This window comes from Pseudorca crassidens, chromosome 20 (assembly GCF_039906515.1).
Source record: "Pseudorca crassidens isolate mPseCra1 chromosome 20, mPseCra1.hap1, whole genome shotgun sequence".
Lineage (NCBI taxonomy): Eukaryota > Metazoa > Chordata > Mammalia > Artiodactyla > Delphinidae > Pseudorca > Pseudorca crassidens.
Genome location: NC_090315.1, coordinates 48,020,172 through 48,047,273, shown reverse-complemented (window position 1 = coordinate 48,047,273; position 27,102 = coordinate 48,020,172). Strand labels below are relative to the sequence as shown.

At 42.4% G+C, this 27,102-nt stretch overlaps 1 protein-coding gene across 8 annotated transcripts; it reads right to left on the bottom strand.

Moving 5' to 3' along the window:
- Positions 1-1,444: 1,444 nt before the first annotated feature.
- Positions 1,445-19,428, bottom strand: ZNF821 (zinc finger protein 821). Of its 8 annotated transcripts, none has more exons than XM_067719825.1 (9): positions 19,386-19,428; positions 17,944-18,006; positions 16,444-16,561; positions 15,023-15,137; positions 7,924-8,049; positions 5,272-5,417; positions 4,477-4,581; positions 3,156-3,322; positions 1,445-2,394 (listed from the first exon to the last, which is right to left on the bottom strand). In XM_067719825.1, exons 4-9 carry the CDS (start codon positions 15,060-15,062, stop codon positions 1,740-1,742), a joined length of 1,239 nt encoding a protein of 412 aa, XP_067575926.1. In that variant the 5' UTR covers positions 15,063-15,137; positions 16,444-16,561; positions 17,944-18,006; positions 19,386-19,428; the 3' UTR covers positions 1,445-1,739. The 8 variants fall into 8 exon arrangements, with proteins under 8 accessions (XP_067575926.1, XP_067575927.1, XP_067575923.1 ...); XM_067719826.1 differs by having other exon boundaries at positions 16,444-16,531; positions 19,386-19,426; XM_067719822.1 differs by lacking the exon at positions 19,386-19,428 and adding an exon at positions 18,657-18,948.
- Between the last annotated feature and the right edge of the window lie 7,674 nt (positions 19,429-27,102).

The window sequence follows — 27,102 nt, the reverse complement described above, 5'->3', positions numbered from 1 at the left end:
ACTGCCAGAAATTTCTGGAATAAGTCAGCTCCAGAACTTAGCTTGCCACTAGTAAGAGGTGAAGCACTCAGATACATGATAGTTACTCATACATTTATTGAGCACTTGCTACATGCCACAAAATAGCCTAGGTGCATTATATATTAATACCCATTTGTTGCTAGTACTATTATTTTCACTTTGTGGGTGGGGAAACCAGGAGGTTTAAGTAACTTACCCAAAGTTACACAGCTATTAATTAGCAGTACAGAATGTTAAATCCAGGCACCTAATTCCTGAGTTTGCGTTAACTCACAGTTCGTTGTAAAAATTAAATGAGATAATCCACGAAAGTGCTCAGAACAATCTTTGACACATAATGAGTGCTCAACCATTTTGAAACATCCCAAGTAGGACTTCCATGTGGGGCTCTGTGAGAAAAAGCCATTTGGCTCAATTAAATATTTTCTTTTAAATGTCCAGTATTTTGTAAAAAGCTTATTAATATTTTTGTATTTTTCAAGACAAATATTTCGGCCTGCCTGGTGGGAATTAAACCTGGTTTGGTGGGGGGTCAGTTAACACTCTTAAATAGCCTTGAACCTGTGGAGGTCAGAGAGGAGTCCAAGTTTCCTTGTTACGATATTGGAAGAGGTCCACATTCCTGGCATAGTTATTTTTCTGGCTACAACTTAACTAGGGCACTTCCTTCTGGACTTCAAGATCTGTAATTATCTAAACTGTATACAACCTTTGGTGCAGGCTAAGGAAAGTTCTGTGCTTGTTGTGTACCATCACAGAACCTTTTTAGAAATGACCTCAGCTCGTCTCCTCCATGGTTTGGCAGCCATACAAACTGCCAGAGTCGTCATTTTGCTCTGGCCTTGACCGCTACTGACCTGAGCTCTCGTGGCACCTTAATTCTGGATTTTCCTCAATTATCCTACCTTGGCTCTGAGGAATAAATAAAAAGATGGGTTTTTACCTCTTCTCTCAAACATGAGTTCCTCGGCACTATGAACCTTAATATTGCAGCTATTTCTATGAATGTATTCCTGAATGCAACTGAGTGCTGTCTAGGGTAGAATATTTAAAAGTTTGGCAGACTGGGAAAAGTAGCTGGTACCTGGTCTAAATACGTCATCCTCTTTAGAAATGCCAGTTATGAGGAAAGGCGTCTACTTCTGAGTTTGGAAAAGGAAGCTGGGCTGAAATAGCTCTTGGGATCACAGGTGATCTTCATTAGTGTTGTGGGCATGAACCCTCACAAAGTCAGCATCGGTTCTTCCTTAATGTCATTAACTTGTGAAGGGCCAGATAAGGGATCTCTGCTGGGAGAGCCTTTGTTGAGGAGCACCCTCCCTCGGAAAAAGACAATGGCTAGACGTCCCTGCCTGAAAACTTCCATCCACGTCTCTCCTAGATTTGCTAGAATGAAATCGAGAGAAAAGCAGGAAAGGGCCAGTAAAGATAAAATTAATTTATTAGCCCTCACAACTCCGTGGGGTGGGTGTGGGCCACACTAGGGCCCCAGAGTCCTATGCTCATGCCCTGCAGCAGTGGGCTGGGGAGTCAAGGTGTCTGGAGTGCCTGCTCCCTCATCCAGAGCTGCCTTGAGCTGGGTCCCTCCTGACCCCATCATCCTGCTCCCATATGCAAGGGGTACACAGGTCCACCTGCAAAAAACTCGGGCCTGCCTCCAGCAGCAAGGACAGGACCCTGGGGACGGCTGAGTGGGAAGGCAGGCAGGAGGGTGTGGTTCAGTGCAGAGAGCTGCTGTTCTGCTCTTCAAAGGCCATCTTGCCCAGGAGCTGGCTGTCCAACTCCACCCCACTCACAGGTAGCTGGAAGAAGTTCATTTCGGCTGCTAAGGCTGCCATGGCAGAAGGGTCCTGGCCAAACTGAGCTCGCAACATCATGTCCATTTTCTCCAGCCTCCTCTTGAGCCGCTTGGCCTCCCGCTCCCGGATGAGCCGGGCCTGCCGCTTCTCCGGGGTTTCATTGGCCCGCTTCAGCCTCATGGCCTCCCGATCTCGCTGCAGCCGGCGTGCCCGCTGCTCGTCTGTCTCCTGCATGCGCTGCAGGCGCTTGGCTTCTCGGTCCCTCATGCGCCTTACCTCCCGCTCCTCGGGGGTCTCATTGTCCCGCCGGCTCTTCTTGGCTGTGCGCTCTCGTTCCAGCCGCTGCAGCCGGACTTCCAAAGGCTCGTTCTGTCGACGCAGGGCCCACTTGCGTACACTGGGGGTCTGGGCTTCTAGCAGTTTCCGGTAGGCAGCACAGTTGTTGCACACAAGCAGAATTCCAGCAGGGTACACTGGAGGACTAAAGGCAATGTCCTTCCCCTCAGCACTGGAGGGGCCCTCACTGTGGGCTGGTGGTAGGGATTCCATATTAAGGACTTCAGGAAGTTTCTCACTGGAAAGCAAAAAGTTTAGATGGTTAATGCCACGGTCTAACAAGGCTCAGGTATCCAGCCCTGACTTACTCTGTCCTACCAGGCCAGTTGCTCCAAGTTCACCACTAGGGGTCAGTATGAGTGCTTGGGAGACCTCCTCTACCTTTCCACCCTTGCCCTTCTTTGGGCTAGGTTGTCTACCAAGTCTTAAAGCCCACCTGGAGTTAGGGGCTGAGCCAACCACCACAGCAAGCCACCAGAAACCAGATGAGCCCTTACAATGTGCAGTTCCATTCAAGCTGGACTGATGGTATTTGTAGGAACTGTGCAGGGCAGTCCTCCTTGAGGCGGAGGCTGCCTTCAGGGGAGGTCCAGTCCACTGGCTCCACCTCCCCCCAGCCGACCCTGCGTTGTACACTAGCAAATGGGACTCAGACACAATTTACACAGTTCCAGTCTTCCTGGGACACAGTGGAGACTCTGTCCTTACATTAGGGTCCTCTCAGCACCCTGTAACTTCTTTCTCATGAATGGTCTTGGTCTTCCCCACATCTCTTTCTAGTTGAAGATATTCTGATCGAGGAAAGAAATAAGAATTCATTTCCCTTTGAGGATGTCTAATGGAATGGACATATTTACTAGCCTCATTACTTGTATTTACAAAGAGTCAAGAGTCAGTTCCCTTTGCATTGCCCATCTCTAACCTTCACTTCGACTTGGGAAAGCAGAACCCACACCCAGTAATTTGTTCCCAGCACAGAGGGTCAGTTGCCCGGCTAACCTGTTAAACGTGGCATGGCTAGTAAAACGGGCTCCACACACAGCACAGTTAGACCGCTGGTCCTCCGAGTGGATTAAGAGGTGGCGACCCAATGACCCGGGGGAGCTAAGGGCCCGGCCACAGACAGGACACATGTAGCTCTTGGCGCTCACCACTGCTGCAGTGTGCTGTAAAAGAGAGCCTTAATCTGTCAACTCACACCAGCTCCAGGACAATCTGTACCCACTTAGGAACTACTTTCTGGGAAACGTCCCCTTTCCTTAGTGTTAGAACAAGGACTTGCAACTATTCTCCCTATCTAGCACCTGGAAAAGTAAGAGTCTCTTGTGTTAAAGGGCCTTCGGAAGGGCAAGGCCATCCAGACCATCACTCAGATTTCATTAGTTTGAGTTCTGACTACGTACTGGGACATGTGGCTGGCTTGGGGGACAACGGGACTCCACAGCCTGAGAAGAATTCTTGCTCAGGATAATTTCTCACGGCCTGCTTGCCACATGCTGTGTACAAGTGCATTTTTTTTTGTGTGTGTGCGGTACACGGGCCTCTCACTGTTGTGGCCTCTCCCATTGCGGAGCACAGGCTCCGGACACGCAGGCTCAGCGTCCATGGCTCATGGGCCCAGCCGCTCCGCGGCATGTGGGATCTTACTGGACTGGGGCACGAACCCGCGTCCCCTGCATCGGCAGGCGGACTCTCAACCACTGCGCCACCAGGGAAGCCCACAAGTGCGTTTTAAAGGAGCACTGAAGGTCAAGTCTAGAAGCTGGATGGAAAGACTGATATCCAAAAGGTATTTAAATGCACTGCCTTTTCTTCAGTCTTTTAAAATCAGTCTCCTGAAGAAATGCTTCTCCTCATGAACCAATTATTTTTATGGTAAAACTCAGGCTGCCATGTGTGCTCATGCCTGTTCAATACAGAGCATAAGGCACATGTTCTGCGACTGGATCAGGAAAAAAAAGGAAACAAAAGTTTGTCTAGTTCTGATCCCCTGGTTTACACTATCTTTCTCCAATACTTCAGAAACACCTATGTTAACTCATTTTTTCTTCTTTAAAACAAAGCCCACTTTCTATTTCACTGTTTTAAATATGTCTTAAGTAATTTAGAAAAAAAATGATACTTAATTTTCACAATGTGTCTGCCTGGGAACCCAGAACATATTCACTCAACATATCCCACTTATTCTCTACAATTTTCTGAGGATTGGAGTGGAGTCTTGGTGGAAGCAACAACCCAAGGTTCTTTCCGGGGTTGGAGGCAAAGGCTACACAAGTTGTTGGCGCCCGTGTTCTGGAGCATGCGGCTCCGCACGCCATACCTGGTACACATGCGCAATTAGCTGCCCCCGACTCCCACAGTCCAGCTGGCAGAGGGGACACTGGCAGAGTCCAAGTAAGGGGTCGGAATTCAAATTCTCCGTGACCTGCAATTTAACAAGTAGGCAATTCATGAACACAGTTTACCAGTCTCTTCCCTGCCCCTACTTCTTTTAAAAGGGTATCCTGTTAAAAGGAACACAACCTCTTATCATATGTTATTATTAGGTTCCCACTGTGGGTCAAAGGAAAAAGTGATAGGGGAAAGGGAATTAAATTTGCTCCCATCTTCATTTTCTCCAAGGCTTCCTGCCATGAAGACATAGTATTACTCCAGAGAGAGCTTATCTATTTTTTTTTCCCCTAAGGTAAACTCTGTAGAGAAGATCAGCTTTCCCTACTGCCATGCCTCTTGCAGGAATCCTTAGGAAACAGTTTAGTGAAAAGATGGCACCTCAGTTAATACTTTGACTGAAATTTGCAAGCATATTCAAGAGTACACCTGAGGAAGTCAACTAATAGTTTTGCAAAGACGGATGTTCTGCTGGGAAGAAGTGGGGAGCTTTAGGAAGAAGAGCTGTGTGGGAGTGAAGTGATATGTGGGTGGAAAAGGAAAGCTGGGTGTGAAGAGAACTGTGTGTCTGAGGTTTGGGTAACTCATGTTGGGAAGGAAGACAGGCTTCATATGAAGCCCAGGGGACCCTCAGAGGCAAGAGTGTTACATGTGGAAGAGAGGCATCTTGGGCAGAGTAGAAGGGTAAGGAGGTTCCCGGACTCAGGAGCCATTTGTCACTTGCCTCATGCTCTACCACACTGTTCCCACCAACAGGCTGTTCTGCATTTTCTAACTCTTTTTCCACTTTGACCACCCCTCCGTCTTCCTCTGATGTATGGGAAGAGACTTCATCTTGTGTGGTCTCCTCTTCATCACCCTCACTGTCACCTGGAACACACAAACTGGTCACTTCTTCTGATTTTTGCATGAATACATCTTACGCTGCTTTCCACCCTAAAGTTTGCAGCTAAAATGGAAAACATTCTCAGATCTTCCATAATATAGTTTGTATCAGTGCTTATTTGGGTACAAATCACGTTAAGTGGAAGCCAGCTATAATTGTTTATATTGCCATATACACACTAAAGAGAAAATCAGAGGCAAAACTGTATTGGAAAATGGTTATTAGGTCCTGTATATTATCATAAAAATGATAACTTCTTACACAGCGTTCCCAAATATCTCACACTTTCAAATCACACCTCCTATGCACCTCACACCATGCTCATTCCAACACACCACTTCTGACTTACCAATGCTTATCACTGATTTTATTACTTACTTTTCTCCATAACCTCCCTGCACAATTTCTCCATGGTGTCACATACACTATTCTATTCTGAAACCCACTAATCTGTTCTCTCCCAACAAACCCCAAGGCATGATTACAGAAACACCAACAAGTTTTTCTTTCCTCTTATCAATAAAGGAGGCAGTAGGAAATTAGGTAAAAATGTCACTTTATAGGGAAAAATTTCAGTACAGTGGAAAAGTTAGCACAGCAACCAACCTCGGGCATTCTGTCGTGGTATTTGACTCACAGCGTTCTTACCCTGCTAGTAACTCAGCATTCTACGTTAAATAAGTCCATTGTTTCTGTTGGTTCTTTGGATTATCTGATGGATTATTGAATGCATCAAGTGGAGGGAACAGGACATTCTTTACTTTAGGATGAAATATAATTTCTCGTGGCTAAAGAAAGAATTGATTTGTTTTAGTTCAGGGTGCAAGATGTGGCCATGCAGAGGTCTGCCTGTGGCTAGGGGATCTGCAAGGTTTGTGTGTGCTGATTTCTTTCCTCTATTACTTATAACATTGGAAAAGAAATGATTTTTAAAAAACACAATAACATAGGGAGTTCTTTCTGAAAGGAAAAAAAAGTGCTAGTACTTTGAAGATCACAAGAGGAAGCCAAACCTAGGGAAGCTGTCAGACTCCAGTCCCATCCTAACACCACCTAGATCCTGGACTCCTGGGCCTGACTGTCAGCAAGAGAAATACAGGATAGAGTTTCACCAGGCTCTCAGCATCAGCAGTGAGACTCAGCTTTCCTAGCTAACAGTGTGCTTCTTATCTTCTCTCTACTATCCCTTACATAATTTCTAAATCTACCAAGAACTGGGCAAAACTGGTTACATTCCCTTTCTTCAAAAGAAAATCTAACCAAATCATCTGCTAGTAGATACATGTGTCTCTGTTAGATACTTCACTTGGTTGGTGGACTGGATTTGGGCCCTGGAAAGATCTACAGTATGCCTTATTCCTTGGTCCAAAGCTTTAGTGTGAATCCATCTCAGTAATAAGGGTTGGCACAGATTAAATCATACTATATTTTCTCACCAGCTTATTTGGAATACTTGTAGTCTAAGACAACACTGTATCAAACACTTTTTGTAATTCATCAAAAATCCAAATATATCTCTCTACTAGAAAGGTTAAAAAAAGAATAAGTATGCCATGCAGAGGGATGATGCAACTTTTCCAGAATGGAAACCTATCAGACTTCTATAGATATTGCCATTCCTACCTATTAGTCAAACTGGTGGCTCCCACAGATTTTCTAGAAATATTTGGTTCACTTTTCTGTACCTGAGCAATTACTTGCTAAATTATTATTTTTATTGCTAGAGTATTAGTTTAAATAGAAAATGTAGTTCCTGGAAGGTACAGAACTCTCTGCCTCTTCTTTCTTTTACAACCCCGAACATGGAGAAAAATCAGAAATGTCAATATGAATTGACACTAATAATAACCAATATCAGATGGATCAGATGTGGAAATCATCCTAGGAAATAACACATCTCAAAGTGTATTTGTTCAAGCAAGTCACAGAACAGACAATCCATGAGGCTCAACCAGTTACCAGCCACTGTCTTTTCAATCTCTTAAGCAAAGGGATCTACTCAGGACTTGGTGTGGGAAGACCTCGACATTAGCATTTTACATGCTGCATAATCTCACTGGTAAGCAAGTCCTCTTATAAAACATTAAAACTGGGTCCTCAAGCAAAACTTTCGTTAATACCACTCTTACATTTTATTAATTATGAATAAACAGATCCTAAGAGACAGGGATTTTTTTCTTTTCATTTGACCTAGCCCAGGGGCTGCTTGAGCACTCATTATTCCTATGCCCCTGTCTATCACAGTCATCACTAATCTATCTCTGTATGGCACTATGCCAAGTACTGCAGTCCTTGAGTTAAAAAAACCTGTTCTCTCTCTGGACAAACATATGCCCATACACCTTAGAACACCTTTGGGAACACTGAGGATCCACAAATCTCCTTCTTCATGTCTTCCTCCCAACCCCCATGCATAATCCCCAGAGCACACACACTCTGATAATTCTTCTCCCATTGCCCTGAGTCATTACCAGAAGGTGCAGAACTCACTGCTACTGGAGTCCTGATCTCTTAGTTGTTGGATAGCTTGTCGCTGACTGCCAAGGTCTCCAGGAAAATCAGTTTTCATCATCGCCTGGCGGGCTTGCTCTTCTAGCCCAGCAAATACTTGATCCCCTGGTGGTCACAAGGAAAAATAGTCAGGCCACCAGCTGGGCAGTACATCCCCAGGCAAGCTGGTTGGAAAGTCAGACCATTCAAAGGTAGGAGACAGGCAGGTACCCTGTGGTGGGGTCATTCATCTCCAAGTCAGCTTGTTGCCTCCAGTGGTTTCCGGGGACAGCTACTCTTCTTGGGCAACAAGCCAGATGCTCTAGAAAGCATCATTTGCTTCTCTTAAATCCTCCTAATATTGACTCCTTTTAAAGGTGATCAATTGCTACTTTACCAATTTAACATCAAAATCTCAATTCTATTTATAACCTTCCATCAGGACTGGGGAGACAGAGGCAAGTGGCAAAGTGATGGAATGAAGATGGGGCAAAAAATCTGGGCACAATCTCTGAATCTCAGTGTATTAGCAATATGGTCCTGATTCTGTCTGCCTCTGACTATAAACAAGTGCTTCAAATAATCCAACTGAAACAGTATCTATGACCCCATCTTTCATCCATTCTCCTTATAAGACGTACTCTAGAAGTTCTTCCTTTACTCTCTCACATCTATTAGAATTAGCCACGAGCAAATAAAAAATAATGGATTAAAAGGAAAACAGATAATATGTGAACTCATTTCTGCTGAGGAACAAACTTCCTGAAACATGCCAACCAATTTGCAACAGGTAATATTTCATCTAGTCTCCTTGGTTTAGTGTGGTCTTTTTTTTTTTTCTTCTTTGTATGCAGTATCCAAAAGCCCCGGACCCATCCTTGATTATGCATTTACTGTGAGGAACTCTGCCTGGGATCTGTGTGGTTATTGAAGAGTTAACATTTAAGTGCTCTTTTATTTCCAAGAGGCCAGGCATAAGGAGAAAAGAGAATTGGGTTTCTTGAGGTTTCCATTATCTCAGTCAGAGTGGAAACTACAGTCCCCATTCTCCAGCCACCAAGAGAGAATAATAAAAAGCCCTAGTGAAATGTCTGACAATAGACCAGGCGCTTTCTTAATGAAGAGAGAGAGGAAATTAAACAGGCTCAGGTTCCGAGGCTGATACAATGATGTAGGAGGAATGAACTGGTCAGTTGACCTGTACAACTAGTCCTTGGGCAGTGAAAGAACTGATGTGAAGTAGGCTTCATGTGATTCATTTAGGTATTTGTTCAGCAAATATTCATTGAACATCTACTATATGCTAAGTGCCAAATGCTAATAATAGTGATTATTTGGCACTTCCTAGTTCCAGGCTCTACGTTAAGTGCATTATAGTGGCTACCTCACCTGAATTCTCTGCAAAACTCTATGTGGTAGGTATTACTATCCATATTTTACTTAGAAGAAAACTAAGGTCTATGGTGGAACAAAGTATTCAGACCCCAGTCTGTCCAACCCTTAATTACCATATTTTTCAGTTGCTTTCTAGCAGAGTTGTAAACAGAATTTTAAGCGGTTCATTAGAGCAATTTTACTGAAAACAAACGCTTGTCTCTGTGTGACAAGAATAGCTCTGATCCTAGTGTGTTACCTTCCTACCATCAGAAACTGATATATACAACTCAAATACCAAAATAATGTTCTCAAGGCCAAGACTGACGGAAGGAACCATCATTTTTATGGTTCTGATTCCATGTGATGAGTTACCATGCCTGGGTTAGAGTAATATTATGGCTATTCTGACTGACACTATGAATGGGAATAGAGGTGCTAAGAGTCCAAGTGTACTTCTAGCCACTCAGCCCTCAAGTAAACGAAAAATAACCTGCTTTAAGTCCACTTTTGTAATATTCAGGATGACACACTGGATATAAATTACCGCTAGGGAGAGCAAAATATGAATTCTGTGTTATAGCGCCTCCTCTTCCCTCTTTGCAGGAGTAAAATATTTAATTTCTCCACGTTGGTTCCTCTGTAACCACAAGACCATGGCTAACTGGAATAGTTACTGAATTCTTCTGGGTAAATGCATGTTTTTGGACCTGGTGGCTGTGGGCAGATATGACACTAAGGAACAAGTTATGTACCAGCATATAATGATCAAGGGCAGACCATTCTCATCAATGACATCTCTAAAGAAACCTATCCAGAAACCAGCTAGGTTTATAACATACTAAGAATCTACACTTCCCCCCCTTTCTTTTTTTTTTAAATTTATTTATTTTATTTTTGGCTGTGTTGGGTCTTCATTGCTGTGCGCGGGCTTTCTCTAGTTGTGGCAAGGGGGGGCTACTCTTCGTTGCGGTGCGCGTGCTTCTCATTGTGGTGGCTTCTCTTGTTGCAGAGCATGGGCTCTAGGCGCACGGACTTCAGTAGTTGTGGCTCGCGGGTTCTACAGCACAGGCTCAGTAGTTGTGGCACTCGGGTTTCAGTAGTTGTGGTGCATGGGCTTAGTTTGCTCCGCGGCAGGTGGGATCTTCCCAGACCAGGGATCAAACTCGTGTTCCCTGCACTGGCAGGTGGATTCTTAACCACTGTGCCACCAGGGAAGTCCCCCCCCCCTTTCTTAATGGGGAATCACCACTGAATTAGAAGGACATCTATAAAGGTATGTAATTTTCAAGATCAGCTAGTAATTCAGTCTAGTCTCCATCAAACTTGAGGTAAAAATTTATTCCTATTGAAGCTGTCTAAACATTTCAGCCTTCACAGAACAGAGAAGAGTCTTTTCAATACAGCTGCCCTATCTAGGACTTTTGGGAGCATTCTCACCTAGGATAGTTGGGCTATTCCTTTTTTGGCAGTTTGGAAAGAAAAGCTATGCTCTTCTATTTTATTCCATTCCTGACTTGGGAAAAAGGCTAAGGTAAACTTTACTCCTTAGGGCTATTCTTATTTAAATACCAACATAAAGCAAAATATATAAAAACCATAAAGAGGGATTCTGGCAGACCTCACAGAAAAAGATATGTGAATGATCTCCCAGTAGTCACTATTCACCTAATCCCTAAATCTGACTGTCCAGAATTATCCTTTCATAAGAAGGTAGTGATAATTGCTAAAAGTATGTCATATTAACTCAAGTATAATGTGATCCATAGAGATACTAGTGATTAAGAAGTGTTATACAGTTGCCTGCTTTTACAATGTAGCAGTATTATTTCCTTCTATCCTGAGACTGTTGGAGTAGGTTAAAAAAAATCCTCTGTCTTCTAGATATTAATGTAGGGCAACCATCTTCTTTAACATGGTATTTACTTGTCTATTAATAGTGGAGAAAAAGTCATCTAAGTTCAACAGTAAAAAGCAAGGTACTACCTCTCCTTTTTGTGGTATGAAATCAAGATACTGTTGGTCTGATTTGGCTAAGGTTTTTTAGACCAGATAAGAACAAAGCCATGCAAACAAGCCTGTAGAACAGATGAGAAGCCTGAGATGAAAGTTACTGGAAGACAAAGATTTTACAATTCTCTTTCTTGAGTCTTTGGTGCAGTTAAATAAATGCAATGTCTGGCTGACTTAAATTAAGTAAAGCAGCTGAGACATATTCTAAGACAGCAGATGCCTAATTCAGAATAAAATGAGCTAGAACTGGGAGTGAGGCACTTAGGATTCCTTTTCTAGCTGACAGTCTCCGTAATCCGAGGTGCTATCACATATTGGGAACAGAACCATTTACCTCACAAGGATGCTAACAATGAATGAAGACAAAACAAACTGCACTTTTTAGAAGAGAAGGGACTTTAAAGCCTTCTTTTTCCTACTTCTCTGTAAAAGCTGAAAACTTTAATTGAAGTTGAAAGTTTTTAGTCTCATATATAATCTGAAAACAAAAGTCTCTTAAGAAACGGAAGTTTTCCTTTACTTAGTGGTTTGCTTGGTACAAAAGCACCAAATGAGAGTGTGCAAAGGATTGTATTTTCAACCTCTCTAGAAACAGTTACAGAAATCTGTATTCAGAAGGGGGTGAGATGAGGAAGGAGGGAGGGAAGAGGTCTACAGAGATTTCAACCCATATGCAGTTCCTCTGTGACTAACAGTTCTGGACTTTTATTCCAAAAGCTCTGCATCAAGTCTATTAAGGAACTGGGCAAAACACAAGAGTCTGCCTGGACGTTTCTGGGTAAAGGAGAGATCATGACGGTAATTTAGATACAGAGACAATCCTGAGGAAAGCCAAGTATATGCCAGAGCAGCCTGCCCATTGACTTCTAAAGTGGATCTGACAGATGCTGCCAGGCTACAGCAATGGGATTCTTAATATATTCTTTTAGGAGGGCTTCTTAATATATTCTTTTAGGAGCTGCCTGCTACACAATCCTCTTGTTCCCAGAAGGCAGATCTAATGGAGCTCAGCCATTACTCTGCTCAAATGCCATTGGCTTTGACATTTAAGCAAAGCTTCTGCAGACCTTCCTGCCTCCCAGACCTTGAGTTCATTCTGTTTACTTTAAATAGATGAGCAGCATTAAATTCAATACATTTGATTGGTTCTATTTCACTGCAAGGGGTTAGGAGACGCACGTGGTCAGAAGACTGAAATTACCTATTTCTACTTGGCATTATTGTGGGCAATGAGAAGATGACCTTTCAAAAAATGTAGGACCAGCTTCAGTCCCCAAATAGTAAATAAGTAGAAGGTCCTCAGAGACCAGCAAATCTCAGTGTCTTTCTTCTTTCTTAGTCCATCATGTGAGATGCCTTCACATTTCCCTGCCCAAATGCATCACTGAAAATAGCCCCTCCCTGCGGGTCTGCTTTTTAGTTACACCGAACATTTCTGTTCACAGCCCTCTTAATGGTCACCACTGCAAAGTCCCACCCGCTCCACCACAATACTACAAGCATCACTAGCTCAACTCTAGAAACTGCATTTCTGCAGCTGCGGATATGATATTCCCTCCTTCTCTGTGGTCTGTTTGTCCATCTGTTTTCCAACTCCAGTACCAGCTCATCTTGGCTTTGACTGATTACGGTGGGAGGAGATGCAGCTATCGACTTATGCTATGTGGGCGCAGGCACTGGCCACACAAGCATTTACTGGCTTCCCTGTACCTACCTGATCATACTATCATCCCCACCAGCTACTTTTCTCAGTCTCTTTGGACAGGTGGCTTTTAGAGGTAAATGCCCAACTCCAGTGATTGCCTTATTTGTGAACCCATCACTCTACTAAGAGTTCCTTTCCTGCCCTGCCTTCTTGGGGTCACATCTGTGTCTCTTCTCAATATCCACCTTCAACCAGAGAGGAGAAGACAATCCTTCTGAACCTCTGTGTTGTATTACCTATGGTAGAGATACTTCATTTTATCTCTCTTGAAAATCGTCACATTCAGGCCCACTAAATTTCACTGTTTTAGCAGCAGTTTCTAAATCCTTCCTGAACCACTCACCTTTATATTAGGCAGCCTTCCATATCCACCTACTCCAGAATACACTCCTAGAAGTATCCAACTTGTGCTGTCTTATAAAACTTTTCTAGGACTTGAAGAATGAATTGTATATGAAAGTTTGCTACCCTAATCTCATTTAATCTATAAAATGCTGAAGTCCTCTTAATTCCTCTGAACCTACTGTTTTCTCTCCTACTTTTGAAATTACCCAATAAAATAAAATAAGGTACATACTGTCTGGCATATGGTATGTTTTTAATAAATTTTAGTCCTCTTATATTAACTCCATGACTGATCTATCCTCTCAAATGTAGGTTTTTTTCCTTAAAAAAAACAAAAAACTTTCATATGTTATACCACTGAATTCCCTTCAAATGTTGCTGTAGTCAGTCCTCCATAAAAACACGGAGCTATTTGTCTCTTTTTTACATTTGAATGAGGATGCTTATCTCCTCAGATCATAGGAAACTGGTTAATTGTCTCAAATCTACATAGATATATTAGTGTTAATTCAATAAGGCACTTTTGAAAACCCACTATGAGCAGTGCTAGAAGTAGAGAGGGATAGCAGGAATTATATATGGGACATAGTGTCTGCCCTCCAGAAATTTACAATCCAATTACTAAAATAAAACGTATATATGAACCTGCTGAGAAATAATGCAAGGCAATAGTGCATAGCTGGTTCTTGTTACCAGTCTCTTCTTCATGTGATCCAGCCCACACACTGTTTTGTAGTCCCAAAACACTGTATTCTGAATGTCACTCCATTCTCCCTGCTTAAAAACCTTCAGTAGCTCCTTACAGTCAGGATGAAGTGTGAACTTGGCCTGGCCTTCGGGCCTCTACAATGCAGAGTTAAATGTCTCCAACGTCATGTTCTATGGCTTCTGGACAAATGCAACTTCTGCTTCATACAAAGTCTCCTTGTCCCCTGAGCATACCACGTGCATTCCCTCTTTGTTTCTTTGCTTTCCCCTACCTGATTTTACCTCTCCTTTCCTCTTTTTTTAAAGAATCCACTTTCTACCTTCCAAGGTCCAGTTCAAGTTCATAGTCTAAGGCCTCTTCCATCAAGCATTCCCTGGCTATCTCAGTCCATGGAGCTCTCTCCCTCCTCTTTTTTTTTTTTTGGCCTCAGGGCATGTGGGATTTTAGTTCCCCGACTATGGATCAAACCCATGGCTCGAATCCTTGGCCCCTGCAGTGGAAGTACAGTCTTACCCACTGGACCGCAAGGGAAGTCCCTCTCCCTCCTCTTAATTTCTGTAGTACACACAGTCTGCAGCATCCCTATTTGGCACTTAGCATATATTATCTTGCTATATGCCCATCTATCTATCTATATATCTGTGGCTACGTTATAGTCTTACATATCTTTATATTGTTTTACGGCCTTGGCATCTAGCACAAGGCTTTGCACAGAGTAGGAATCCTATAAATGTTTGTTAATGTGAATACTAAGGATGAATCAAGAGCATCTATTCCTAAGACAGGTTTCTAAGACCTCCTCCAGCATAGAAACACTTTAAATCCATCATGTTTGACACTTTTAACCCTTTTTTCTTCACAAATTAGTGTGAGTCAATCACCTAAATTCAGATTACACTTCCTTTCCAACCCTCAGGGTTCTCAGGTTCCAGAATAAAAAGCCCAGTACTCACAGTGAACTTTATTTGGATTTGTCTGTTTCCGACGGGACATGTTTCCCTGATCCAAGAGCTCTGGCTTTTCCCAGTTTCACAACTGGATGTTACTACCTCCTTGCAAGATGCTGACCTACAAAAAAAAAGGATAATGTTAGCACATGTCATTTTGCTCATAAATTATACACAATTAAAAGATGAGAGACTTTTTAAAATAGTTTTTGAGTATATATAAAACTCACCAGTTATAAATCATTGAACTTCTTAAAGAAAGAAAGAAATGAATAAATCTCTAGCACACTTTAAGGTCCCAAGAAGTTTCAGAGAGAATTCCAAAGGATTTAGAGAATTCCACTCTAAATCCAACTCTGGAATCCATAATACTGTTAAGTGTTCATGATCAAGCTCAGAGGGTAGAAAAGGAAGCAAAAAAACTCAGGCAACCAGCGTTAGAAGCACCATAGGCTCAAAGGGATAACCCTCATGAATTGTAAAAGGAAGCAAAGGAAGCTAAACAGGGTGGCAGCTCATATGTCACATGCCCTCTGGAAGTCAAGCCCTGCAATCTGCACCAATGAGAACCTCCAGATGTTTTTTTCAAGAAGTTATCTCTCCTAGAGGTGACGAAGGCACCACATCCCTGTGAGACAAGAAATATCTCAAAACTTCTGGGCATCTGTAAATGAAATATGGGAAATAGAGCCTCTACCTAGGGATGCAGGCACAGTGCTAGGCACTGTGGATGACAGGGCACTAAAGCAAATCAGACTTCCTGTTGAAGATGGGCTTTTACCAGAAGAGCCAGGTGCCATACACATTGTTGGGTACTAATTCAATACCTCAATGTGGAACATCAACCTGACCCTGCTCACATGCTCCCGAGTGGTGGTCAAAGTTAATAACTTTAGTGCCTCTTCTCAATCCAGCCTCTTGTAGCAAAGAGTGGGAAGAACAAAGAGAAAAGGTCCCCAAATGAGAAGTGCTGCAGAGACATGCACCTGCTTCCCTGAAATAGGTGAGAACAGATACTTAAGCCTAGAGGTTCCTGGTTAGTTATAAGAAAGGCTTTCCCAGTATTAAGTGTTGTTAGAGAGTCCAAAATGGATTAGTAGTGGAAGCTGTGAATTTTCTTTGAAAGACAGAGTGAATGAACAGACATAGATTAAAAGGAGATATTCTCTTTCCTACCAAAGATGAGAACGTGGATCTGGTCACCCTCTAACTTTTCTTTCAGTTCCTGCCTTCTCAAATTGTACTCACACTAATAAGCAAATACAAAATTGTAGTTTATTGCCTTAAGAGGCATTATGAGAGGCTACTTACTATCATCTACACTTTGCACTCCAGTTAGTGAAGACTCACCTCCTGTTATGCCAACTAACTCCTCTATGTAGCTAGAAAGGACCTCAGACCTGTAATCAGATCCTGCCTCCCCTTACCAAAAGAAGAAAGAAACCGCAAATGGCAAAGACAGGCCTCCACAGGAAGTGGCAAAGGAAGCAGCTTTCAGGCAGTCTTCTATCATATCTGCATATCAAACACAGTTCTTTTTCAGACCTTTAATTAAAAAAAAAAAAAAAAAAACTCCAAATGTATACAGTAAAAATCAATTTTAAGGTAGTATGTTGAGTGCTAATGCTAATGACACGTGTTCTCTAAGTTTTGTTTGTGTAGATCATTTCTTTCTAATCAAGTAGTTATTTTACAAATTGAAGCAGTGAATGAATATTACACTTTGGATTTTTTCCTATAAGTCTGTGGAATCACAAAGTGGAAAGTTGAATGAAATGCAGGTTGCCTATCATTTTTTTTTCTAAAATTTGCAGAGCTATAGCTCTCTATTGTATAAGGAAGAAAATGAAACCTTAACTAATCTTTAAATTTTCTTCCTATTAAGATCAGAAATTGAAACTGTGAGATAAAGGTAATAAAGATCCTTCTGAATGAAGGCCAAATAATATGACACAGGCTCTGTTCAGATCATCTTGGTGAGGCAACAGCTCAATACTAAAGCTACAAGTCAGCAACAGAAATCAACATCTGGCATATTTAAAGCACCAGTGTCCACTGCATCTCACAATCCTCCTAGTGGCCAAATGGGAAACCAACCAGATGGTACCCAATGGGACTTCACACCTGAGGGATTAAGGGGAAAACATAAGCAAATACTCTTCCTCCCTCAAAAAAAGAAAGCCTGTGGGGTCGTGGACTCTTGAAAATAAGTAAGTTAATTAATTATGTAATTAATTAACAATAAAAAACTAGCACTAGCAGATAACATTCTTGACTGCACAACAAGATCTCAGAGGTTAAACAATTGTTTTATAGCAGTAAAAGCTAATAAAATCCATAGACACATTGCCGTAAAGTTCACTAACTCAGTTTTACTTTCAACACTGCCTCAGTTCCCAAGCCTGAATCTGAAACCGATACAAAAATGTAAATGGATAGCCCGAACATCACCATCTGGAAGAAAAACAGGATGGGAAGAAAGGTAACCGGTGAGATTCAGGTCTACAAGGGATTCTATTTAAAAAGGGAGGCAGTTTTGTCCATCTTTTGTTTTTTTTCGGTACGTGGGCCTCTCACTGTTGTGGCCTCTCCCGTTGCGGAGCACAGGCTCCGGACGCGCAGGCTCAGCGGCCATGGCTCACGTGCCTAGCCGCTCCGCGGCATGTGGGATCTTCCCGGACCGGGGCACGAACCCGTGTCCCCTGCATCGGCAGGCGGACTCTCAACCACTGCGCCACCAGAGAAGCCCAGTTTTGTCCATCTTTAGAATGTGGTTAAGAATACTTGGGAGCGGGGCCAACGTCTCCCCTTAACACTGCCCCTGCTCTCCCACAGGTGTTAGGTTGCAGCTTCCAGGACACACCACAGACTTTAGCAAGAAAATACGGGTGAAATCCAAGCTTTAAGAAAAGAGGGTGCACTCCCACCTCCAGCTCTGGTGCAGTTCCCACGGAGCAAAGTAAACTCGCCTGAATCCCCGGTATCTGTATCTGCCAAAAAGGAGAGGACAAGAAAGCTGGTCACGTAGCCGCCTCACAGTTCACCCTGTTCCCGGGTGTATAACCAGCCGAGACGGTCCCTCTGGCTTCCTGAAGCATGAGCACAGGTAGATTCCCGGGAATTATCAGACAAGAGCCAGAGGTCTTCCGAGGCGGCTCAGACAAACCCTCAGACAATACAGTCTTCTCAGAAATCTAAATTTAGAAGCCCTTCTGCGAGAAGGCGACTCGGGACTGACACCCGGGTCGGCGCCCCCACGCCCATCCTCCCCTTCCCCCAGCTCCAGCCCAGCCTGTCAGACGCCCGGGCCGTCCCGGCGCTGCCCGGCTGAGCCCGACCTGGGCCCACGCGGGGAGGGCGGCGACGCGGACGCCCCTCCCGCGCCCGAGACCTCCAGAGGGACGGAAAGTGGAACAGCCGCTGTGGGGAGCCAGCCCGGTCCGGCCTCGTCGCGGGAACCCGGGGCAGGGGGAGGGTCAGAGCCAAGGCGGCCCCCGCCCCCCAGGCCAGAGCGAGCCCCTGTTCCCCTCCCCAGACACAGACTGACAAAAGGACCGACAGCCGGCGACCAAGGGAGGGGGCGAGGAGCCCCTGCATCCTCAGCCTGGTCCCGGAGGGAAAGAGTCGGGGGTCTTTTTACCCGGCGCCTTGGCGCTCCGCGGCGCTCCGGGTCCCTGGGCCCCGCCTCCGGACAGACGGACCCCCGGACAATGGGCCCTGGGCCGCAGCTCGGGCCGGCCGGGCCGGGGCTCTCCTGGACTGGGCCCCGGCTGGCAGAGGGCAGCTCCGGGCCGAGCTGGTGGCGGGGAGCCGAGGGGCGGCGCTGCAGACGGACAAAGCCAAAAGCAGACAGACAGACGGAGGGGGAAAAGATGGCGACGCGGGCGGCGGGAGCGCGCTGCTCGCGCACCCGCAGCGAGTGGGGCGCGTGCACGAGTCTCTCCTATCCCCTCCTCCCCCCTTCGCAAGCTTCGTCCCCCTCCCCGCTCCCCAGGCGCGCGCCCGGAGGCATGGGCGGGGCTTAAGGGGAGAGGGGTCCGGGGAGGCAGGACTTAAGGGAGCATCCAATCACAGACATTCGAGAGGGGCCTCGCCTTGTTTCTCGCGCCATGGAGACCACCGAGCCTCGCACCCTCCTAGGTCTTTTTCTGGTCCTGTCAAGTCCTCAGCTCCCCTATGCTCTCCTGAACCTTTAAACTCTACCCTGACTGTCAGATCTGATCCTGGTTTCCTACCCCACCTTCGAGTTCAGCCACAAAAGCCCACATCCCCCAACCACAGCTCCACCGCAGGCTCCCCCTCTCCTTAGCCCAACCTCTTCCCCTTCCCCCAACCCAAACCCTCTTCCCTTCATTTCCCCACATCTCACGGTTTCTTCGGTCCCCACGGCGTTTAATGTGACCGAGATCTAGGGGCCACGGACCTTTGTGGGAGGGGCTAAGTTCGGCTGTCAGAACCTCAGAGGAGAAAAATCTTTAGCTTCGTTTTAGACATGTAAGTCTCCAACATGATTCTCAACTAATAAAACAACAGTAGCTGTAGACCCTGGGGCATAGAATTAATTTAGAGAAGGGTAACTTGTGGCACTGTTGCCACTTAAGAGGCATTTGGGGCAATTGAAAGTGGTTAGACTCACTTCCTAATAAAACACCTCCTTCCCCTCTCATTGTCTCTTTCTATTTCCTCACCGCTTTCCTTCCTTTCCTCTAATTCTCTCGTCTTGTAGAATGCCTAAGCCTGCCTTTGACATAGCTCACTTGGAGAAGTAGGGCATGCGGTGGAAAGATGGAATCTGACATTAGAAGATCCAGCTTTGAGTCTGCAGCTGACCAGCCTGGTTACTTTGGGCAAGTCACTTCCCTATTCTGAATCCCTGCTTCCTAAAAATGTAAAATAGTTAATAATATAATAATTCCTGGTCTCTACTCTCATAGGGTTGTTGTGCTGATTAAGTAAAATGAATATATGAAAGAGTTATGTAAACATCCCTTATGATCACTGGCCCCACAACGGTGGAGCTAATGAGGATGCTGATCATTGCTTATAAAGCAACAAGTCTTGGTATTTGCATAAAGCGCTCTTGCAAAATGTCCTTTCCAGAAATCTCTAACGAGATGATATCATTGTCTGCATCTTGTGTTTAATGTGAGAGGATCTTGGTCCTTCACAATTCTGTGGTAAATCGCTCATTCATTCATTCATTCATTCTTTGTGGCTGGGATATGAGGTAGGAATTATTCTTTTTTTAATAAATTTATTTTATTTATTTAATTTTGGCTGCGTTGGGTCTTCATTGCTGTGCACGGGCTTTCTCTAGTTGCGGCGAGCGCGGGCTACTCTTTGTTGCAGTGTGCAGGCTTCTCACTGCTGTGGCTTCTCTTGTTGTCAAGCACGGGCTCTAGGCGCACGGGCTTCAGTAGTTGTGGCTCGCGGGCTCTAGAGTGCAGGCCCAGTAGTTGTGGCGCACTGGCCTAGCCACTCCGTGGCATGTGGGATCCTCTCGGACCAGGTCTCTAACCCGTGTCCCCTGCATTGGCAGGTGGATTCTCAACCACTGCACCACCAGGGAAGCCCAAGGTAGGAATTATTATTGTTTAACTTCAGTTAAGGAAACTTTTAAATTTCATTTAAAATTTTAATTCTTGGGTAGGTAGCCAGAAAATGGAATATTCTCAACCAATCAGAAGGTTTTTAGTCAGTGTAAGAATGCAAGCTGGAATAAGCACTGGCTTTTGTACTTAACAGTAATTCTTGATGAGTTTAGACTGAGGGATACAAAGATGGCTTTATTATGTCACTTTAAAGTTGATGTAGTTGACATTTTCAACATGACAATAGCTAGCAGGTAAAGTATTAGGAGAGAGCCTCCAGTGAAATTTCTTGGCTTCATCAAATAATAATGTGTAATACTGGGCGTCTTGTTTCATCTCCTTGAGCTGCAAATAAAATGGGATCATAATAATGCTATTCTTAAAACCTTCATGTGTCCTAGAAATGCCTCTGAGGTGTTGTGATTCAGGGTTATAGTCAAATAAGGCAAAAATTATTAAATAAGGAATTAGTTTACTTTTGCTCTCACCTAAACTTGTTCTGGAGCTACAAGACTTTTTCTTTAATCATGGAATTTTTTCAGCTTCATTTTTTATTTCTACTTTTCCGGTCTACTCATGGATTTATGCAATTATTTTGCCATTTTAAGTATCTTAACTTTCCCTTGAAATATCCTCTGGTTTATATTTATTGGCTCCTACCAAGACCCTGTTAGGGCTTTACATTACAACAGTATTGGTAGGGTAATTTAAAGAGCTGCACTTAAAAATTTATTATGATATAATTCACTTACCATGAAATTCACCCTTTTTTGTTTTTTTGGGTTTTTTTGCAGTACGTGGGCCTCTCACGGTTGTGGCCTCTCCCGTTGCGGAGTGCTCCGGACGCGCAGGCTCAGCGGCCATGGCTCATGGGCCTAGCCGCTCCGAGGCATGTGGGATCTTCCCGGACCGGGGCACGAATCCGTGTCCCCTGCATCGGCAGGCGGACTCTCAACCACTGCGCCACCAGGGAAGCCCATAAACTTTTGAGCTTATATTTAGAATCTAGAGTTATAAGTTTTCATTTCTTTGAATTCATTTAAGGAAAAATTACGTTTTCTAGGATGATTGCAATCATGATAAATGTCATGAAAAAAATCTGATTTGAGAACTCTCTTTTGATCTGATATGTGAACCCATATCAGATCAAATCACAGTTTATAACTGTGATTTAATGCATTTTTCTTTTTATTTGTTGATAAATTCAATATACACACATTGAAGGTAAAACAGGATGCAAATTATTATGGAAATATGGACATATGAAAATTATATCATGTCAAGTCTCAAGATCTGGGTTCAAGATCTGATCTTGGCATTTATTGCTGTTGATCTTGGATTGCTCACTTTACAGCTCTAAGCTTCACTTTCTTCCTGTAAAAACTAATAGACATTTCTGACCTACAGCTGCTTCACAGGAATGTTGTGAGCCTCAGACTGAGGTCATGTGCTTGTAGGTGCCGTGTAAATTGCAAAATGCCATGGAGATGTTTAATATTTGTATATAGCCCTAATTATTGATGTTAATAAGTTCTCTGAGGAATCATTTCATAGGTGCTCTAAAAAATGCTCTTGATTTTTTTCTAGGCCTTAGGAAGATATCCAGAGAAGTTTCTATTTCATTCTATAATTTCTAGACTAAAAGCTTTCTGAGACTTTCCCCTTTCTAAATGTTAGTACTTAAAAAAAAAAAAGGCAAATTACTCAATGCCCATCATCTTTCCCTTCTCTCTCACACAATGTGTAATACTTTCTTCTATTGCAGGAGTCCGGAAACTTTTTCTGTAAAGGGTCCAATAGCAAATATTTGGCCCTTTACAAATAGGCTTTGTGGGCAATATAAGGGTTCTGTCACATGTTCTTCCCTTTTTTGGTTTTGTTTCTTTACAACCTGTTAACACTGTAAAAAAAAACCTTATCTGGAAGGGCTGTACAAAAACAGGCCTGACTAATTTTGTCCTACAGGCTTGTAAGACTCTTATATTATTGGGTTTAAGTATTATATCAGGTTTTAGTTACAGCCACTAGTTATAATTGTGTACATAAAAAAGAGTTACTGGTTAGTTAACCAAAGAATGTTTTGTGTTAATTTTTATCCTAAGAGCAAAACAGGATTTTCAAGTGAAACAGTGTGAGCCAGTTTGTTTCTTTGGATTATGTTTAGCTTTGATTGAAACTGGTCTATTCAGCCAGGGATAGAGATACTGTTTTGAATAATTGGTTGGTTGTGGTACAGTTCACATTGATATGTTATCGGATCTAAATAACTAGATGGGACAGGACACAGGTGATGATTGCTGAATCCAAGAAACTACTGAGTTGGAAGCAATTTTTCTAAATGAATCATGTCATTTTTAGCAAGACATGGACTCAATGACACTTTTCACTCGTCTTTACTTTCATGGTTTGTTCGAGGGTGCAATAATGTCAAGGATTCCAAAAGTTATCTAAACACACTGTGTTACTGAGGGCATGGGGAAATAGAAACTCTCATACATTGGTGGTGGTGGTGTAAAACAATACTTCCTTGTTGTAGGGTGATTTGGCAATATCTATCAGCATTAAAGATATACCTACCCTGTCACCAGTTCTTCTGCTTCTAGGAATTTATACCCAATTCGTACAATCCATATAGGCAAATATCTAGTCATTGCAGCATTGTTTATATAGGCAAAATACTGGAAATAACCTAAATGCCATCAATAGAGCAGTACTTTAAAACTATGGTACACATATACAGTGGAATATTATGCAGCTCTTTAAAAGAATGAGAATTATTGATAACTACTGATATGAAAGTCTCCGAGATATGTATCTTAAAGCAAGTTATAGTACTAGACAAGTTACGGTATACAGTCAGCCTTCCATATCGGACAGTTCTACATCCATGCATTCAATCAACCTCGGATTGAAACCAGTGGGAAGGAAAATTCCAGAAAGTTCCAAAAAGCAAAAATTGAATTTTCTGCTCACTGGCAGCTATTTACATAGCATTTACGTTGTATTGGGATGATCTGAAGTATACTGGAGAATGTGCATAGGTTATACGCAAAAACGACAGCATTTTATGCAAGGGACTTGAGATTTTGGTATCCTTGGGGGATCCTGGAACCAATCCCTTGCTGATACTGAGAGACAATTGTAGTATGTATAGTATGCTACTATATGTGTAAAAAAAAGACATATTTATACATATAGTTATACATGCAGATAATATCACTGGAAGGATTTTGATAGCATTAAACATTGTCAGACACTGTTCTAAGAGTTTTTCATAATTAACACATTTAATTGTCCTAACAACTTTATTAGGGTAGGTGATATTATTCCCATTTTACAAATGAAGAAACTGAAGCACAGAGAGATTAAGTAACTTGCTCAAAGGCACGAGAATCTGGTAGCAATGGTTATTTTACTTCTAGAGCAAGGGACTGAAGGACTAAGGGTCTGAGGAAGGAGACTTAATTTTCATTGTACATCTTTTTCAGTTTTGTGTGTGTGTGTGTGTGTGTGTGTGTTTTGCCATATTTATGCCTTACTTTAAAAATTATTTTTGAAAGTTTATCTGCACCATTAGGAAAATGGGCAGAAGACTATCATGAGCGCTATTTACAAGAGAGTCAATCTTACTAATTTTCAAAGATATGCAAATCTTACTAATTTTGAAAGATATACAAATTAAAATAACTGCTTAGTTTCAAAAGGATTAGAAAGGTTGATAATGCCTGCAGTTGGGGAGTATGAGGAGCTGGACACTAGGAGGATAAAGTCATAGAACCTTCTGGGAGAGAAGTCTGGTGATTGGTTTTGCTAGTTTGCATGTGCTGCCATAACAAAGTCTCCAAATAAAGTCACATTCTGAGACACTGAGGGTTAGAACTTCAACGCATGTATCTGTGGGGTACAATTCAACCCATAAATAACATGGGTATCAAAATTTCATACATGCATACTCCCTAAACTTGCAATACCACTTGTGGGAATCTGTCCTTAAGAAATAATCTGAAAATATGCACAAATATTCTTAGAAGGATATTCACAATAGCATATTACAGAATATATTGGAATCTACCTAAATATCAATAAAAGATTGGCTAAATAATGATATAACTTCTTCCATTGTTAAAGATAATGTGGATCTATATGTACTGACATAAAAAGATACGCAGAATATATAAAGTATAAAAAGCAGGTTTACTGAACAGAATGTATATTATCCTATTTGTGTTAAATTTTAAATAAATAAAATTTTGGAATAAAATATTCTAAAAATTAATAATGGCATGGGGAGTGTTACACAGGCTTTTCTTTCATTATACTCTACATATATATATACTCAAATTAGTAAAAACAATAAACATTTTTCTCTCCTCAAAAAACAAAAAGAAGGTATTGAACTCAGTCCCTTTTATTTTGCTTTTAAACTCAATGCAGAACAGAATCAGAATATACTTAACTGCTGGGATCTTGGCTTAGTCTGGTAGTTTCTGGGGGAAAACTACCACTTCCCATTGAGATATATAATAGCCTAGTATGCACACACACACTTTTTGTTTTCCAAACTATATGAAAGTAAGTTGCAGACACCATGATCCTTCAGTTCTACACAGTTCAGCATGCATCTTCTAAGAATAAGGGCATTCTCCTACTCAACTATGTTATTACACCAATGAAAATTAACAATAATTCTATAGTATCTAATATCTAGTACATATTCAAATTTCCCAAGTTGTTCCCCCAAATATCTATTTTTTTCTAATCAGGATCCAATTGAATTTCATTTGGTTATTATATCTCTTAAGTCTCTTTTAATGTAGAGCCAGTTTTCTTGTAGAAGATTCCACATATTGCATTTAATTATTAGTATATATACTGTTTATTTAATTCTCCCCCACAACATAGACTTAATTTGAAAATTTTTACTGTGAACATTTTTTTATTGTGGTAAAATACACATAATATAAAAGCTACCATTTTAATAATTTTTAGTTGTACAGTTCAGTGGCATTAAGTAGTCACATTGTTGTGTAACCATCATCACCACCCATCACCAGAGCATTTTCCATCTTCCCAAACCGAAATTCTGTACCCATTAAACAATAACTCCCCACTCTCCCTTCCCCCAGCCCCCCTGGCAACCACCATTCTACTTTCTCTCTCTGAATTCGACCTCTAAGTATCTCATAGAACTGGAATCCTGCAGTACATGTGTTTTGGTGACTGGTTTATTTCACTTACCATAATGTCTTCAATATTCATCCACATTGTAGCATGTGTCAGAATTTCCTTCATTTTATTACTACCTTTTTAAAATTAAAAAGAAAAATTTTCCTTTTTAACTAACTGGTTATGCTGAAATAAAGTCAGTAGAGGTAAAATATATATATAGAGAGAGAGAGAGAAGATAGTAAAATAATAACTGTCATCCAATTAAATAATTATCAAAAATTTTGCCCCTACCTACACTATGCATTTAAAAAAATTTTTATTTATTTTTGGCTGCGTTGGGTCTTTTTGCTGTGTGTGGACTTTCTCTAGTTGTGGCGAGCGGGGGTTACTCTTCGTCCCTCCCAGTATGCATTTCTTAAACAATTTAAAAAGGACCTCTTCTCGGGCTTCCCTGGTGGCGCAGTGGTTAAGAATCCGCCTGCCTACGCAGGGGGACACGGGTTCCAGCCCTGGTCCGGAAAGAGCCCGCATGCCACGAAGCAACTAAGCCCGTGTGCTAGAGTTACTGAGCCTGCGCTCTAGAGCCTGTGAGCCACAACTACTGAAGCCCATGTGCTAAAAGCCCGTGTTCCGCAACAAGAGAAGCCACAGCAACGAGAAGCCCGGGCACCACAACGAAAATTAGCCCCCCCCCCGCCCCATATGCCACAACTAGAGAAAGCTCCTGTGCTGCAACGAAGACCCAACGCAGTCAAAAATAAATAAATAAACAAAATAAATAAATTTATATATAAAAAAAGGACCTCTTCTTACAAAATCTCAATGATATTTTCATGCTTAAGAAAGTAACAATGCTTTGGTTAGTTGGTACCATATAATACCTGGCCCATCATCTAATTTTCCCAATTGTCTAAAATAATATCTTTATAAAAGACTATAGGCGGACTTCCCTTGCGGTCCAGTGGTTAAGACTCCGAGCTCCCAACGCAGGGGACACGGGTTTCTTCTCTGGTGGGGGAACTAAGATCCCGCTTGTCTCTAGGTGCGGCCAAAAAAAAAAAAAAAAAAGACTATAAATTGGTTTGAATCAGTATCTAAACAAGGTCCACACAGGTAACATTTGCTTGTTGTGTTTCTAAGGCTCTTTAAATTCGAGCAATTTGCTCTCTCTTTTTTTAAGATGCTATTACTTTATTGCAAAATGGACTCAATTCATATATGCACACATTTACCAAAAAAAAAAAAATCCACCACATATTAAATGAAAAAAAGCACAGTGTATTTTGAGGTTCTGAAAGCTGGTTTTAATTTAGAAATACTGAAAGT